This window comes from Eulemur rufifrons, chromosome 7, assembly GCF_041146395.1.
Source record: "Eulemur rufifrons isolate Redbay chromosome 7, OSU_ERuf_1, whole genome shotgun sequence".
NCBI lineage: Eukaryota > Metazoa > Chordata > Mammalia > Primates > Lemuridae > Eulemur > Eulemur rufifrons.
The window spans coordinates 280,072,184-280,088,210 of NC_090989.1; the positions used below are offsets into that span (position 1 = coordinate 280,072,184).

Below are 16,027 nucleotides of genomic sequence, written 5' to 3' on the forward strand. Positions count from 1 at the left end.
ACAAGATATAGACAAAGATGACCATGTATGAAAGGAAATAAGACACCATGATTGAGAACCAGCAGAAAAGGGACCGTAGATGCCAGCACTAGAAATTTCATCCCAAGGCACAGTGCCGCTGGCATAACGTTCAGACCGTTGGATTTTTAAGCTCTGTCTTGTAGTAGCATGTCGACACTCTCCCCAGCCGACACCTCCCTGCTGCATTTCCAGAGACCTTTAAAGCACTTGCTCATTCCACATCCAGCACTTGCAAAGTGTGAGGTGTCAGGAGGAATTACTAAATGTCATTGTTTCTTTGCCTTTCTTTTTCCCACTAGGGGCCAAGTATTCCATCTAACAGTGACTGCTGCCATTTTAGATGCTGAATGTGTCCTCCCCGAACGCCACTTTGTGGCTCTAAAGAACTGGGGGAGCCTCCATATGATGAGACCTATGGCAGCTCAGATGTCCAGGGATGTCCTCATTTACGAAGAGTAATTTTTGGGGAAAAGAATCCTGCCCTACGTATATTCAGACCTATGTGGTTCTTGGGTGACTTTCAGGAATCTGTTGGGATGGCTCCCTCTCCTGTCCTTGCTGCTGCCCCAGGCTGGCCTGGGTATGGCCCACCCCAGTGCTGCTCACACCGCTCCCTCAGCGGCTGCTGTGAGCCCTGCCTCCTGGGGCTCCTGGTCATCCCAGCGGGGGCACCAGTGACCCAGAGGCCCAAGCTCTCCGGGTGGCAGAGCAGAGCCTGATTCTCTTCTGGGTCAGCCTGTTTACCCCTCCTTCTGCCTAGGGCACCGCCCACTCCATGTCCAGGCTCCCCCTCGTGTTCCCTGGGGCTTTGGGCAGCGCCCACCTTTATGTGGCGTGAGGAGACTTGGCCAGGCCTGGCAGGTCCCAGTGCCTGATCAAAACCCAGGCTTGCCTGTTTCTTCCTGTGCCTCCCAGGCTATGGCCCTGTCCTCCCTCCTGCCTGAGACTGGAGCAGTTTCCACCCATGGCCTCCCTCTTTCTCCACCCCCTGTCCTGGGACATCTGGGTGGATGTGACCTGGGGCTGGGGGCCTGGCTACAGGGGCTCCCTGGACCCTGGCCTGAAGGAGACAAGTGTGGCCTCTGGAAACTTCTGCTCTGCCATTTAGTGTCCTGGGGACCTTGACCTAAGCCTGTTTCCTCATCTTAAAAATGGAGAAAAGCACAGGTCCCACCCTCACGTGACTGTTTTAGGTCAGGCAGGCCGTGAAGCACTCACAGGCTGGCCAACGGCTCCCGCCCCACGCTGGCCGGGTCTCCACCCTGGGGGTTTCACATGTGCCGTCCTCAAGGGCCAGTGTCCCTCTGAGACAGAGATTCTCCTCTCTCTGCAAACAGAGCACTTGACTTTGCCAGGACACTCTTCCTCTACCAGGCACATGTGGCTGGGGGCAGGTGCATGGCTCTGTTCAGGTGGCCGCTTCCCCCAGACAGCCCCTAGCGGTGTCTCCCCAGGCAGTGGCTGGGCCAAGCGTACTCACTCTACTACAACTCCTGCTGGGCACACGTGGGGCGCAGCCACACTGCCCACCCCATCAGACTTGGGCCTACTGGAACCTGAAGTCCCCTGGGAGAGTGATCCCACCCACAGTCCACGGCCCAAGCTAAAGGTAGGTGGGAAGTTGCTGGTGACAAACAGAACCCTGGGTCTGGCACCATTCTTGGCCCAGTGCCCTGAGGTTAGAGCTCACCCAGGCCTGAAGACTCCTCTTCTGGGAGCCACAGGGCCCACTGGCTGCTTGGGCACCAGCTCCCAGACCCAGGGAAAGCTGGAAGGCGGCAAGGCCAGGCACCTACTCCACCCCTCCTGCCCCTCAGCTGAAACACCTCTTCACCAACAAACACATCTCCCCTTTATTAATCACCTTGCATGCTGACATTATACAACCACGAACATGGTTCGGGAACTGGGCTGAGTGGAAGCAAGAGGGCCAGGGCTCGTGGCTGCATCATCCAGAAGAGCATGGCTGCCATGCAGGGGATGGCGCCCACCATGTGGCATGGGCTGGGACAAGTCCTCAGGGAGGCCCAGATACAGGTCCTTGGGAGCTCAGGGATCAGTGTAGCCCTGGCCTGGCCTGGCCTGGCCTGGCCCCTGGCCCCTGGCCTGGAGGAGATACATGTGGCCTCCGGGAGCAGCCAGAGCTAAGACAGTGGGAAAAGGAGCCCTGGCCAGTAACCTGCTCTGGCCGGGATGGGCTAGGCTGGTTCGCCTCCCCAGAGGAGGCCTCAGTGGATGACACACAGGGGCCTGGGTCTCACATCCTACTCAGCTTTTTCACTCAGCACCCGGGCCTCAGGCCACAGCAGGTGCTGGGGGTAACCCTCTCAAGGCACTTGGCTTGGGCCTGTAGGCCCCACTAGAGGATGTTGTCCGTAGCTCAGTCACATCTGGGGGGGACCAGGGAAGAGGGAACAAAGGAGTTGCTCCCTGGTGGGTGGCCCCCCCCCCCAAGGTGTGCTTGGCTGTGGCGTTGGCAGGCCTGAGGCGGGGCGGGGGGCTCAGAGCTTGGCCCGAGGGTGGCTCTGCAGCAGGGCCCGCATGTCTAGGAGCGCCTTCTCCAGGTAGTGCGCCAGGCGGGCGGCGTTGGTCTCTGCGCAGCTGTTGTAGGCGGACAGGGAGAAGTTGATGTGGGTCTCCATGGGGTTATAGCAGACACCGTAGCCATCTGGGACCACAGGCCCAAAAAACATGACGCAGTCTGTCTTGGCAGGGACCTGGGGACGGCAAGACTAAAGCTCTCATCTCTGCCCTGCGGTGGCACCATCCTGCCCTTCCATGTCTCGGCTCCCACTGTGCCCTGCTGGGACACCCCTTCCTCTTCTCTAAAAGGTGTGTTACTCCCTCCTATCCTTAGGGGTGGAGTCCTATTGTCATCTCCTCTAGGGAGCCTTCTTTGACATTCCCAGGGATTGGGGGCTCTAGCTGCTCCCTCCTTGGGACTCCCCTGAGTCTTCAGCACTTCCAGGGGCCATCCCTGTCTCGCTGCCTAAACTGCAAGCCCCTGCGGGGCAGGGACTGTGGTCTGTCTCCTGCTGTAGTCCAGCACAGGCTGGCACAGACCAGACGTTTGTTTATATCTGACCAGTGAATGAATGAAGCCAATTCTCCCATGGGGGGGTGGAGGGGGCCCTGACGCCTTCCTAGCTGCCTGGGCTGCAGAGAGGGCCCCTCCCCCTGCTCCTCCTCTGTAACTCAGCGGCTTTGACAGTGGGCCCATGGTGGCCTGCATGGGCCACGTCACCCCCAAGGTCCAACTGTCAGAGGGTTCTCCCCACCGCCTCCCTGAGCGCCCGGAGCAGTGGCCCACCTGGCTGGTGGAGAGGTGGAAGTGCATGGCAATGGCGTAGGAGGTGTCCATGAAGATGTCGGGCATGCTCACCAGGTCCTCGATGGCCTGCAGCTTTAGGCCCAGCAGGTGCCGGTCGAAGGCTTCCCCGCGGATCGCCTGAGGGGGTTGGGGACTGTCAGAAGCAGGGGCTGCAGGCCCACAGGGCATCCCTGCCCTCCTCAGCTTGTGGCAGTACTGTCCCTTATAGTCACTGGCCCCTTGGACCCATGAGACCAGAGTGTCCAGGCAGGAAAGCCCTTGCACATAGGTGGGGAAACTGAGGCCCAGGGAGGGGCAGAGATCTGCCTCGGGAGGCAGGACAGTGCAGGATTTAAGAGCACAGGCCCTGAGCCAGGTGGCTTAGCCCTATCGTGGCTGTGGGACTTTGGCAGGTCACTTACATCTTAGAGCTTTGGTGTCCTCATCTGCACAATGGGGACAGTCCTAAACTTCCCTTGCAGGGTGGCAGTGAGATCTAAATGGACATCTGCACGTAACTTGGTCAAAGCCTGGGCATGGTCAGAGCCTGGACACAGGTGCTAATAGACAGGGCCAGGATGGCCACCCAGGCCACCAGCTCTCTGACTGGCCCAAGCTGCCGGAAGGCAGGAACCCCGGGCTGCTGGACCATGTGCACCCTCCGCGTCAGGCAGCACATGACCCAAGGGCCAGGGGCCTGTGCTAACCCTGGAACCCGGGACTGGGCAGTTATTGGGCCCAACATCAGTTTCTCCAACTTTAAAATGGGGATATTCAGCCTTGCTCCAGGTGCTTCAAGGCTCCAAGGGGAGGGGTGGTCCTAGCTAAGGGTTGGCAGCCATTTGCTGCAGGCATGGACAGGCAAGTGGAAGGACAGGTGGGAGATGCTAAGGGACAAGTGGGTGGGGACGGGCAGGGCTTACTCACTCGGTCAGCATAGGCTCGGTGGGCCTGCACCGCCTTCCGTAGCAGCTCCACCCTCTCATGCTCCTGGAGGGGTGAAGGGCAGAGGGAGCTGAAGCACTGTCCCTTCCCTGTTCCTCATCCACCACAGGAACCCACTCCCCACCCAGCATGAGATTCTGAGCTCCTTAAATGCAAGTCTTGGAACTGCCAACTCTTCAGTCCTCAGCCAGGGCCTGACATATAGCAGATGCTTACTGCTGATGAATATGTGAATGGACAATTGAGTGGCTCCCTTTTCTCTTTGGCTGCCAGGAAGCTCAGAGCTAAATTCATGGATCCATCTTCTGTTAGATTCTCAGTGCCCATCACAGAGCTAGAATACCGTAGGTAAATGTGTGTTGACAGAGTGAACAGGAAGGGAGGTAGCTCTAGCCCAGCCCACCCACTCTTGCCTCAGACTTCTCACCGTCACATTAGAGTCATCCATGGCCTTGACGAAGGCCAGTGAGTCCACAGAGGCTGAGCGGATGGTGTCTGTGCGGCCCAGGTGAAACATGCGCAGAGAAGCACTTTCGTAGGTGGCACACGCCTGCCCGTAGATCCTGGGTGGGAAACAGAGCTGAGCACATCCCTTGGAGGTTGCCCCACCCCTGACCTCAGGCCTTATCCCTCCGTGGGCAGGTGGAGTGCACCTGTAGTAGGCCAGCTGTAGGGCCATCTGGATGAAGGCATCTGGGCTCAGCTTCTCAGACTTGGGGAAGTCCTTTCCAAAGTGATGGAACACCATCACTGTGATGTCCAGGTCCTGGATCATGCTGGGGGTGTGGGAGGAGCAGGTGAGATGCAGGCTGCCGGCAGCCCCTGCCAACCCCAGGGAAGGCCTGGGAGCAGTCTCAGAACCAGACAGGGTACGATGACAGACCTGGCACAGGAGCCTCTCAGGCTCAAGGGCCCTGGCCTTGCCCACCCAGCATGGGGCCAGCGGGGGTGCACACTCACATGCTGAGGTTCTGCTTGGCCTTCTCAATGTCGCTCTTGATCTCGGGGGTGATGTTGAACCGCAGCTTCTTGGGCATGGGCAGGGGCACCATGGGAGACCGAACGAGTTCAGGCTTCTTCCTGCACAGAACTCGGGGCCTCAGCCTCGTGGGGGCCCCCAGAGCCTGGGTCTGTGCTGGGACTGGGGTGGGGAGGGTGGGTCCCTGAATCTGAGGGCAGCCCAGGGAGACTCAGGCTGGCTCTTCTGGAAACTGCCTTCACTCCAGCTTTCGGGGGCCAATGGAGAAGGCCTAGAGAGGGGAAGGGGCTCCTCTAAGGTCTGAGAAGTGGCAGAGCCAGAATTCAAACCCAGATCTGCTGGCTTCCTTTGAAAAAGCAGGTTCCTAGGTGCAAAGGAGAGTGACATTCCCCTACGAGCCAGGTCTGTCACCTATGTGTCACCTGTCACCAGGAGCTGGGGAGCTGGGCAGGATGTTACCATACTCACGTGAACTCGATCACATAGTCCACAAGGGTGACGATGGGGGGCCCCTCTGCCGCTGCGTGCTCATAAACGAGCCCACAGGAGCCATCTTCCGCCACGATGAACTGTGGAAGTGGGAACCCCATCAGCCCTAGGACCGCTGAGGCGGCTCCCGACCCAGCCACTCTCTAGCTGGGACTCCTGAGAAGGGCCTGTCTGCAGCCATCTCAGGGGGTCATGCTGACTTGCTGCTGTGACCAATAATGGCTAGCACTCACCCGGTGTGCGGGGCAGCCCGTCTCAGGCACATCCCATGCTGCGCACACCTGAGTCCTCAGAACTACCCTACCAGAAAGGTCTCCCACCGCCCCTTTCACGGGTGCAGAGAGGGAAAGAAAGATCACATCACTTTGCCTGACCCACATGCCAGGCTCACTATGACGTGCTGAGGGTGACAGCAGTTTCCGGGCCAGCGGGCAGGACAGTAATGACAGGCCGGCTGCCTGGTAGTTACAGCAGCGTCCAGCCTGCTGGCTTCCCACCTGCTTTATAAGCTGGGAGGCCAGGGACGCCGGCCAGGAGGGGCAGGAAGTCGTGAGGCTGCAGAGGACCACGTTTAGGTGTGTGTGTGGGTGGGTGGGAGCCACCGCCCTGCTGGGCCCTCACCTGCAACGTCTTGTCGAACCAGCGGTTGCCACTGTTGAGCTTGCTGCCACCCCCGTGCAGCATCTGGCCGGCCACGTGGTTGCGGTACACGTCCTCAGAGACCCGCGGCACGGGCGCGTCCAGGCACACGGTGAAGATGCTCTTTTGGATGCAGCGCACTGACTCCCGGTTCACCTTGTCTTTGGCAGCATGAGGGAGGGGGTGGGGGCACAAGATGGGGGTGAGTCTCAGGGCCTGAGGGAGACATGTCGCCCCTCTGTGGCCTCCTGCCTGGGGCTCTTCTGGCCTGTCTGTGTCTCTCTGGGGATGGGGAGCTCTCCACCTCAGGGAGCCTCCCTGGAATTCACTAAGTGCTGGGCCTGGGTTCAGAGCTTTGCACCCAACGGGGCCCTGTAGCCTCACAGCGAGCGCCCTGTGACACAGGGCCCAACACCTGGACCACTTTAGACACGGGGAAATGGAAGCCCAGGGTGACACAGGGAGCCGGTGTGGCAGTCTGAGTCTGGGGACAATGCCCCAACCAATACAGTCTTTGGAGGTTTGGGGGGCCCTGGGGGGCAGGCAGAGTGTGGAGGCAGGGGAGGCTCCTCAGCCAGAGAACTTGGACTCTAAGCCCAACTTGCTACCTAACCGAGAGAAACTGTCCTAACCAAACTGAGCCTTGGTTTCCTCATCCATAAAATGGGACTGCCAACACCTGCTCTGAGCTGAGAGCATCCAGGGGAAACATGGCTGCCGGGCCTCCTGCCTGGCCTAGCCAAGGTGTGGGAAGAGGCCCGGCTGTGTGGCCTCAGCACGGGACCCCCACCCTGGAGGCACCTTTGATGAGGGTGTTGTACGCTTTGGCCCAGGAGTTGCGGTGGTTGGAGGTGAGGATGCCCACGGGCTCCTTGTTGGTCTGCAGTGATGAATTCCAGATCTTCTCCAGCTGCACGAAGATCTGATCGGAGGTGAGGGGCGTCCCATCGCTGTGGTACACATCCAGCTCAAAAAACTGTCGGGCACAGGTGGGTGGAGAGAAGGGGGCTGGGTGGGGTCTCAGGCTGAGAGCAGCCTCTCCCTGCCCCTGCCTACTCACAAGGCCCGGCCCAGCCGAGGGGGTGGAGCGGGAGTGGGAGGAGGCCCTTGGATCGCCCTCCTGTGCTGGGCAGGCCTGCAGCCCCTCCTGGCCTCCCTCAGGCTGGGGCTGCCTGGGCACCCAGTGGAGCCGCCAGGGGATGGCGTTCCTGGGGCACATGGGCATGTGGGCTGGGGGTGCTGGTCCTGCCTCCCTCCTCCCCTGCAGCAGGGTGGGGGTTGGCAACCGTGGGCGGGGCTACCCACCTGGTAGTTGTGCACCACTGTGATGTGCGAGGGAGGTTTCTTGGTCTTGCTGAAGTTGCTGACCGAGTCCTGCTTGGGGCCCGGCACGCGGCAAGAGGACAGGATCTGATAGTACTGGTTCATGCACAGGGGCCTTCCCCCCAGGTACTCCACAGGCAGAGTCTCACTGCAGGGGCACAGGGACAGTGAGGGGCCACTGGGCACAGAAGTGGGGAGGAGGGCAAGGCCAGGTCCTGGTGGGAGCAGGGTCAGGCCAAGTGGGGGCTCACGGTTGGTGTCCCTGTGACCCCCTCAGCATGAGCAGAGGGCCAATTAAGGCAAATCACCTGGAAACTCCCTGCCTTGCCCTCTCTGGGCTTCAATTTGCCAAGGGGGAGATAAGGAAGTGAGTCAACCTCCGTTTTTATTTTTTTGAAGAGACAGGGTCTCACTCTGTCACCCAGGCTACAGTACAGTGGTGCAATCATGGCTCACTGCAGGCTGGAACTTCTGGGCTTAAGGGATTCTCCTGCCTCAGCCTCCTGAGTAGGTGGAACTACAAGTAGGCATGTGTACCACGCCTAGCTAATATTTAGGCTTTTTTTTTTTTCTTTTTTTTTTTGGAGACAGAGTCTCACTCTTTTGCCCTGGCTAGAGTGCCATGGCGTCAGCCTAGCTCACAGCAACTTCAAACTCCTGGGCTCAAGCAATCCTTCTGCCTCAGCCTCTGGAGTGGCTGGGACTACAGGCACTCGCCACCATGCCCGGCTAATTTTTTTCTATATATATTTTTAGCTGTCCAAATCACTTCTTTCTATTTTTAGTAGAGACGGGGGGTCTCACTCTTGCTCAGGCTGGTCTCGAACTCCTGACCTCGAGTGATCCTCCCACCTCGGCCTCCCAGAGTGCTAGGATTACAGGCGTGAGCCACCGTGCCCAGCCTACTAATATTTAAAAATTTTTTTTTGTAGAGACAGGGGTCTCACTATGTTCCCCAGGCTGGTCTCAAACTCCTGGCCTCAAGCGATCCTCCTGCCTCCACCTCACAAAGTACTAGGATCACAGGCTGACCCAGTGCGCCTGGCCACAGGGTCCTGTTTGGATAGGATGGGGCAGGATTACCAGGAAGAGGTCCCAGCAGCTGGAGCAGAGGACAACCTCAGTGCTCAGTCTCCCAAACACCACCAGAGGCTGAGCCAACAGGAAGTGAAAGTAACAGGGCTTAGGACAGGGCCCCCGTCAGGGGTGGCTGTGGTAATTAGGCAGGCCTGGGCAGGGGTGGGGCTGCTCACTTGTCAATCATGGCCTTGAACTCCAACACGCCCTCGATGAGTTTGGCAGCAAATCTGGAAAGATCAATGAGAGATTACAAGCTATGTGACACTGTGAGGGGGGCCCCTGGGCCAGGGACACCTGCTGGGTGAGGGGCAGGCCTAGTTTTCCCTCCTTCCTCACTGCTCAGAGAGCCCCTGCGCCTCAGGGCAGGGGCTGGGAGTCCCAGCTGGCCCCTCTGTGCCTGCTTCCTCATTAGCTCTAGAGGGAGGCTGTCAGGACTCAGGGAGCCGCTGGAGGCCAGGGGCCTGGCAGGACTTGGCGCTAGTCAACCACCGTGTGTTGCACGTGGCTGGATTACAAAGGGCCCAAGTTCCTGAACCACTGTCTGGAGTCTGGAGGGGACGTCATTATGCCCCGAACCATCAGCTATAGAGGGACCCAGGCCCCTGGGGGTGGTGAAGGGGTAGGGAGTGGCTTGACGTGTCTCCAAGCCACCTCTCTCAGCCTGGCCTTCCTCACTGGACTGTCTGGGCTAATAAAGATGGGATTTCTGACCCGTATCAATCAGCCCCAATTCCTGGGGCTGCCCTGGCCCCCGACATGGGGACCCTGGCTTGAGTTCTTGGGCCAGAACCAACCCTTCCCCAGGTGCCCTGGTCCCTTTAAGAGAAGCAGGTGGTGGCAGAAGTGGCTGGTCCTTGGGCAGGAGATCCCTGTCACTGGTATTTTTATCTCTGGTAGGACTGGAATAGGGGCCAGGGCAGATGTCATGGACGAATGTGGAAAAGGGGACTGTGTACAAAGGTCACCCTGTGGCCAGCTGAGCAGAGTGGGGAGGAGGCACCAAGCTTGGGGTGGTGGGGAGGCCTCAGGCTTGGGCGTGGGCGTGCCTTCAGTCAGAGGTTTGGTGGTTAACAGGAAGTTCTGCAGCTGGACAGACCCTGCTTCCTGCGCAGGATCAGCCAATCCTGAATGGGGCACCTGGGCAGCTCCCTTTACTGCTCTGAGCCGAGGTCTCCCCATCGCTAAAGGGGATGTTGATCCCCCTCCATAAGGCTGTTTGTGGGGATGAACCATGAAGGGGGTTGGGACCCCCATGATCTCTGGGGGCAAGTGGACTTAAGGGCCCTGGAAGCACCCAGAAACCTGCCCCCGCTGCCTCGGGCCCCCCCAGCCCCAGCCGCTCACCGGAGCTGGCCCTGCCGATCCACGAAGTCCTGCTTGGGCAGCATCACGCCCGGGCTGGAGTAGATGACCACAGGCTGGCGGTACTGGAGGTAGGCTGTCCTGAGCCACCACTCAGACAGCTGGGGAAGGACCAGAGCCCGTCAGGAGCGGGGCGGGACCTGGGGCCCTTCCTCCCCGGGGCCAGGGGACCCGGCCATGCCCCATGCCCTCTGCTCACTCTGTGGAGATTCTCAAAATGAGTGCTTAGATCCAGAAACCCTCCTCGCCCCCTACCCGACCAGCATCTTGCCCTCAGCCTGGGCAGTCAGCGTTCGCAGGAGAAATCGACAACACTGCTGAGAAAGAGATGCGAGAGAAAGGGTGGAAGGAAACCTGGGAGGGGTGGAAGGAAACCTGGGAGAGGTGGAAGGAAACCTGGGAGAGGTGGAAGGAAACCTGGGAGGGGTGGAAGGAAACCTGGGAGAGGTGGAAGGAAACCTGGGAGAGGTGGAAGGGGCAGCAAGGTGAATGATTTTTCTTTATCTTAAAAGTTTTCTGTCAATGACTCTAAGACATTTATAAATAAAAGTGTACGCCTGAATAGATTGAAAGGAAAAAAGGGAAAGATATATAAAAAGAAAGTCCAGTGAGTGAGTTTTTGGCTGTCACCAGCTGGGAATTCTCCAGGGAGGCAGGAGACCAGGGTGTCAGAGCAGCCTGAGGGACTCTGGCCTCCCTGTGGCCTCAGACCCGGGAGTAGCCACCCACTTTGATCTCAAGGTCAGGGCACTCCTCAGGGGAGCTCACTGAGAGGGTAAGTCATGACAAGATGTGGGTGACACACTCTGAGTTTCCACCCTGGGTGTCCGTCCTCTGCCCTGGGCTGAGGGTCTCTCCGGGGGACCAGCTCTGGGTGTGGTGTTAAAGGTGCCTATCTTGGGGCTGTGTACACTCCAAGTGACTGTCACCCTTGAGCCTTCTGTGCTGACTGCAACACCCCCCAGCACACACCTAGTACACCTTTCTCTGGCAGGTCCCTCAAGCCCCAGAGAACTCCAGGTCCCCAATAGCCTTCCTCACCCCATTGCAAACAGCAGCAGGATGTGTACAGATTCCCCTGTGGCACCAGGCCACTGGCCTTGGGCCCTGGGCAAGGGGTGAAGGGGAGGCAACTTGTCTCAGGCTGCACAGCAGGTGATTGGTGGCCCCTAAGGATTGGGCCCCTGAGTCAGCCAGACCTTCCTGTGTAGCACAGGGCCTCCCTAAGAGCTGCTGTGTGGCCCTAGGCTTTTGGACTACCTCTCTGGGACTTTCCTCAACTGTAGATCAGGGAGGAGCACACAGGAGCTCCCTCCCCTTGGGGACTCAGCTAGGGGCTCATATTCCACTAGGGATCCCTGAGCCTCTGGCCAGAGCTTGGGAGACAAGGGGAGACCCTGCAGGTATGGGCATTCCCTCAGTGAGAATCTGCCAGGTGGTGGCAGAGGCCCTTCAGGGGCCCTCTGAGTGCAGAGGGAGCCCCCTTGGCCAGAAGCTTCTGTTGAAGGAGTCCCATAGCTAAACTAAATTGGAAAACCAGTGGACCCCAGACTCTCTTGGGCCCTTGCAGGGTAAGCATCCTAATTCCAGAGTCTGAGGCTCTGACCTGCTGAGGATTATTAAATGCCACCCAAGGGCCAATGCCTCCCTTCTGGTGTGCAGCCTCCCAGCAACCCCTGAGCCCCAGGCTCGGAGTGCAACCTGCTCACTCCATGGCACCTCCTACAGCACAGTATTCACAGGGCCAGAACCTAGCTCTGCTGTTCTCCCACAAGCCAGCTTCTGCCTTGGTCATCGGGATCTCGGCAAATCTGCCCCACCCCAAACCCCACTGATGTTTTACATCCCGACTCTACCCGCCTCCCCCCCATCAGCAAGTGTCATTGGCACTCCCACCAAAAGACTCCTGGGCCTAATGACTTGGCTGCTCACCCTGGCAGTGCCAGGCCCAGCCTGCCACATCTACCTCAGGGCAATGGCACCAGCCTTCCCCTCGCCTCTGCCTCCCATGCTGGCTTCAACCCAGCAGCAGGGCCCTGTTGTTCATCTTTGTGTAGGAGTATCAGATGCATACACAAAAGCAAGTGTCCAAACCAAACACACCTGTGCAACAGATCGGACACAGAACCAGGGCACTCGATCACTGAAGGGCACCCTGCCCCCGGAAGCTGTCCCCCTGAGCTCAAGTCCAAGATCCTTCTACATGGCAGCCCCTGCCCCCACCTTCTACTCCTGCCTCTGTCCTGGCACACACAGGTGTTGCCACCTTTGCCCCTGCTGTTCCCTCTGTTTGTCTGAGTCCCTCTGTTTGTCTGAGACCCTCATGTCTCAGGCCCACCCCCTGCCCCTTCCTGACACCCAGCATGATGACACTGCTGTCCCCAGCCCTCCTCTTCCTCTTGACCCTTTATATTTCCATAGAACTTCACTGCCTGAAACAACCTCGTCCACTGACTTGCATCCTGCCCATCACGTTCTCTCCCCACTGCTTGAAAGTCAGCTCCAGGAGGCCAGAAACTATGTTCTTTTCGCTCCTCCAGAGCCCTGCTGAGTGCCAGGCACAGAGTAAGTGTTGAGGAAATTCAGTGGAGCAAACAAATGAATGTGCAGGAGCAGCTGATACTGGAATTCTGTGCGTGCAGCTAGCTACAGGCCGCAGCCCCGGTGCCATCCTACTCACCCAGTTGTCTGTCTTCCTGGCCCTGCGCTCCAGCCCCTTCTGCAGGCGTTCCCCTACGCCTCCTGAAGTCTGAAACTCGTCCACCAGCTTCTTGGTTTGGGCCCATTCCTCCTCGCTCACGATGGGCTGCAGTGCCTTGAGGTAATGGTCCAGCGACTGCTGGAGAGGGGGCACGGGCAGCCGCGGCAGCGCATCCTGGTGTGCCTTGAAGCGGCCTGACACCTTCGTCAAGGAGGAGGGCCTGAGGAAGCCCAGAGGCTTCACCTGTGGGCAGCAGAACATCCTGTTCTTTCTCTCACCAGCTCTGGGAGCCCTGGCAAGCCCAAAGCCGCAGCTCTGGGCACTTATGTGCCCATCCCTGGGGGCAGAGATGGCCTCTTGGGTGGAGCCTTCCCTGGCCTCCCAGCCCTTGAGCTGTAGGTGTCCCCGCCTCTCAGGGGCCCGGAGACACAGGTAGGGATGGAGGAGGGTGGGGTGTGGCCACTGGTCTTGGCAGAGCTCAGGGGAACCAAGTCAAGATAAATGGTACCTTTGGGGTGGCAGAGGTGAGGGGGACCTCCCACCTGTTTGGATACCCAGACTCTGCCTTCCTGTCCCTGGGAAGGGAAGCCAGCCAGCAGAGGGAAGACTGCTCCTTCCCGGAGGTCCCCACCTCCTTCTCTCCCACCCTTTCCCGGTTGAGAAAAGGAGGGGAGAAGAGAGAATCAGAGCGAGCCAGACAATGACAGTGTCCTTGGTGAGGGGGCCTCAGGCTTTCTCCTGCCTTGTGGGGGGACGATGGTGCAGGGCAGTGCTGCAGCGAGAGAGAGCTGGGTGGTCTGGCATGGACGGTGAAAGGTGGCAGAGAGAGAGAGCCCAGCAGACTCTGGAGGTGGGCAGAAAGAGAGACAGGAGTTCCGAGGCTGCTGGCACGGTAGGCGGGCAAGTGGCAGAAGCTCTGTTTTGTTCCATACCTTCTCTCTCTGCTGCCCGTCCTCCTCCATGGCAGGACTGAGGTTCTGAGCCCTGTCTGTCTGCCTTGGCTGGATCTCTAAGCCTAACTGTGCTACCAAGTGCACGAGCGGAACCTAGCAAGAGGCAGCCACTTGCCTGGGCTGGAAAGAGAAGAGAAGAGCCAAGGTTCAGGGGGAGACAGGGCGGCAGGGGGAGGCGATGGCTGTGGTGGCATCTGGGGTTGGGGCAGTGACAGAGGAAGCTACTGGACTCCAGAAGCTGCTCCACCCTCCCGAGCTTTCAGAAGTAGAGAAATCGGGAGCAGTGAGGAGGCTGCTGGTGGGCAGTGCAGCATGAGAAAACCTGGAACGCTCCCTCCCAGCTCTCTGGGTGGGCTCAGTGCCAGGGAGGCAGGCCAAGAAGCATTAAAAAAATCCACCTGTCAGAATCTATGTAGGTCTTCCTGACAAAAGAAAACTTGGCTGGAATGCTATACCACAGTCCTAAAATCAGTCCTGACATCAGGGTTGGTGCAAGGGAGCAGACAGTAGGAAAGGGCCATCAGCAGACAGGGGCTGCCAAGAGCACTGCCCATTTCCTTATCTCTCCCACACTCTTGGGGCCCTTCTGGGCCACCCCTCTATGAAGGCTGTCTTCTCCGAGCTGTGGCTCATTCAGCTGGGGGCCAAGAGTGGAAGACTTTTGCTATGAAAAATAAACCAAATAGCCAGGCACAGTAGCTCACACCTATAATCCTAGCACTTCGGGAGGCTGAGGCAGGAGGATGGCTTGAGCCCAGAGGTTCGAGGCTACAGCGAGCTGTGATGGTGCCACTGCACTCCAGCCTGGTCGACAGAGTAAGACTCTGTCTCAAAAAAACCAAACCAACCAAACAAAAAATAAACCAAAGGATGCTGGTTTGGGGGCTGGACAAGACTTGAATTAGCAGATCCAGGGGACTTGGGCCAAGTTCCTCCTTGCCTCAGTTTCCCTGGCAGTGAAGTAACCAGGCCAGTCTGGTCCTGGCTGGAGGACCTGTCTGTGGGATGGGACACGGCTTGGGTGGCAGTTGCAAGGATGAGTGGAGCTCAGGGTGCTGGAACACCTGGCAGAGCCCCCAGGTCTGCGCTTGGACCTGTACCCTCAGCCCTCTGGCCCCACAGTGTCTGTCTGAGACAGAGTGAGGCACAAACAGGGATATGCCTGAATCAGAGAGGAAAGGAACCCAGATCAGCATGGCAGCATTGCTCGCTCTAGGCTGGCCGGTGGAGAGGGGTTGAGGGCTACATGTGGACAGGCTGGGGAAGGAGGCTGCCACCTGCTGCCACCTGCCAGCCTGAGGCCTTTCTGAGCAGCCTAGCTTGATGCCTCCCCGTGAGCTCCTCTGGCCACACAATACCCCAGAGGACATTTGATAAACCCAAGGAGGCAGACCAACTGGATTCGGCCAGAGAAGTGGCTCTGGCTCACCGCAGAGACCACTCAGCCCGAGCGCGCGCGCGAAGGGGGTGTGAGTCAGAGAATAACTGGGAGACTGAAATGTCGGGCTGGTCTCTCCCCGCCTTGAATCCGGGTCTAAGGGTGGGGTGCTGACTGAAGCCAGGGTCCCCACTATCTTTTCCCGGTCGTTGGAACTGAGTGCCGCAGGATGTGGGTTCGATCCCGCCTCTGACCTTGCGTCTCAACTCCCTCCTCTGCCAAACGGGGACGCCCACCTGCCGACCCCACCTCACCAGCTGGAGGCCGAGTGGGACAGCGGCCGCCCGGCTGCGCCGCCCTAGCGGCCCGCTTCCCGACGCGGGCGCAGCTGCGCGGCCCGCCCTTCCTGTCCAGGGCCCTCCGGCCGGGGCTCGGCCGCACTCACCACGGTCCTGGCGGCGAAGGCTAACATCTTTGCAGTCCGCTCCGCCTCCCGCGCTGGGCAAAGTCCGCGCTGTCGTGGCCGCTGGGGTCTCGGTTGGTCTCCGCTGGAGCCTCCGGGCCAAGGTCGCCGCGTCACCGCCGCCAGCCGGTGGAAGCGGCCCCGCGCCCACCCACCGGGCCCGGCCCACGGCGGGCAGGCGGCCCCGGGAGAAGGACTCGCGGGGCGGGGCCTCGGCGGCTAGCGGGCCCCGGGCGGCTAGCTGCGGGCCCGGGGCGGGGCCACCGCCGGGGGTGGGGCCAGCGGGGCGGGGCTGTCGGCGCGGGGCCGAGGGAGAGTTAGCCGTTGGGAGACCCCGCGAGGTGCCGGTGCCCGAGAAGGGGGCAGGGCGAGGTCACCATCCAG

At 59.5% G+C, this 16,027-nt stretch overlaps 1 protein-coding gene across 5 annotated transcripts; it reads right to left on the reverse strand.

Moving 5' to 3' along the window:
- Positions 1-1,856: 1,856 nt before the first annotated feature.
- Positions 1,857-15,880, reverse strand: CRAT (carnitine O-acetyltransferase). 5 transcript variants are annotated; one of them, XM_069476926.1, is made up of 15 exons: positions 15,626-15,880; positions 13,918-14,276; positions 12,829-13,092; positions 10,131-10,249; positions 8,960-9,013; positions 7,689-7,854; positions 7,185-7,359; positions 6,366-6,544; positions 5,724-5,824; positions 5,237-5,356; positions 4,930-5,052; positions 4,704-4,839; positions 4,259-4,321; positions 3,332-3,469; positions 1,857-2,738 (listed from the first exon to the last, which is right to left on the reverse strand). In XM_069476926.1, the coding sequence occupies exons 4-15, from the start codon at positions 10,172-10,174 to the stop codon at positions 2,523-2,525; spliced, it is 1,515 nt and encodes a 504-aa protein (XP_069333027.1). In that variant the 5' UTR covers positions 10,175-10,249; positions 12,829-13,092; positions 13,918-14,276; positions 15,626-15,880; the 3' UTR covers positions 1,857-2,522. The 5 variants fall into 5 exon arrangements, with proteins under 5 accessions (XP_069333027.1, XP_069333022.1, XP_069333026.1 ...); XM_069476921.1 differs by having other exon boundaries at positions 13,782-13,922; positions 15,626-15,871; XM_069476925.1 differs by lacking the exon at positions 13,918-14,276 and having other exon boundaries at positions 12,949-13,092.
- Positions 15,881-16,027: the final 147 nt, after the last annotated feature.

Coding starts and splice junctions, on each gene's coding strand:
- CRAT (XM_069476921.1), bottom strand. CDS start 13,811: ATGGAGGAGGACGGGCAGCAGAGAGAGAAG. Junction 13,093..13,781: donor ACGGGCAGCAGAGAGAGAAG/GTATGGAACAAA, acceptor TGCTGCCCACAG/GTGAAGCCTCTGGGCTTCCT. Junction 5,053..5,236: donor GCCAAGCAGAACCTCAGCAT/GTGAGTGTGCAC, acceptor CCACACCCCCAG/CATGATCCAGGACCTGGACA.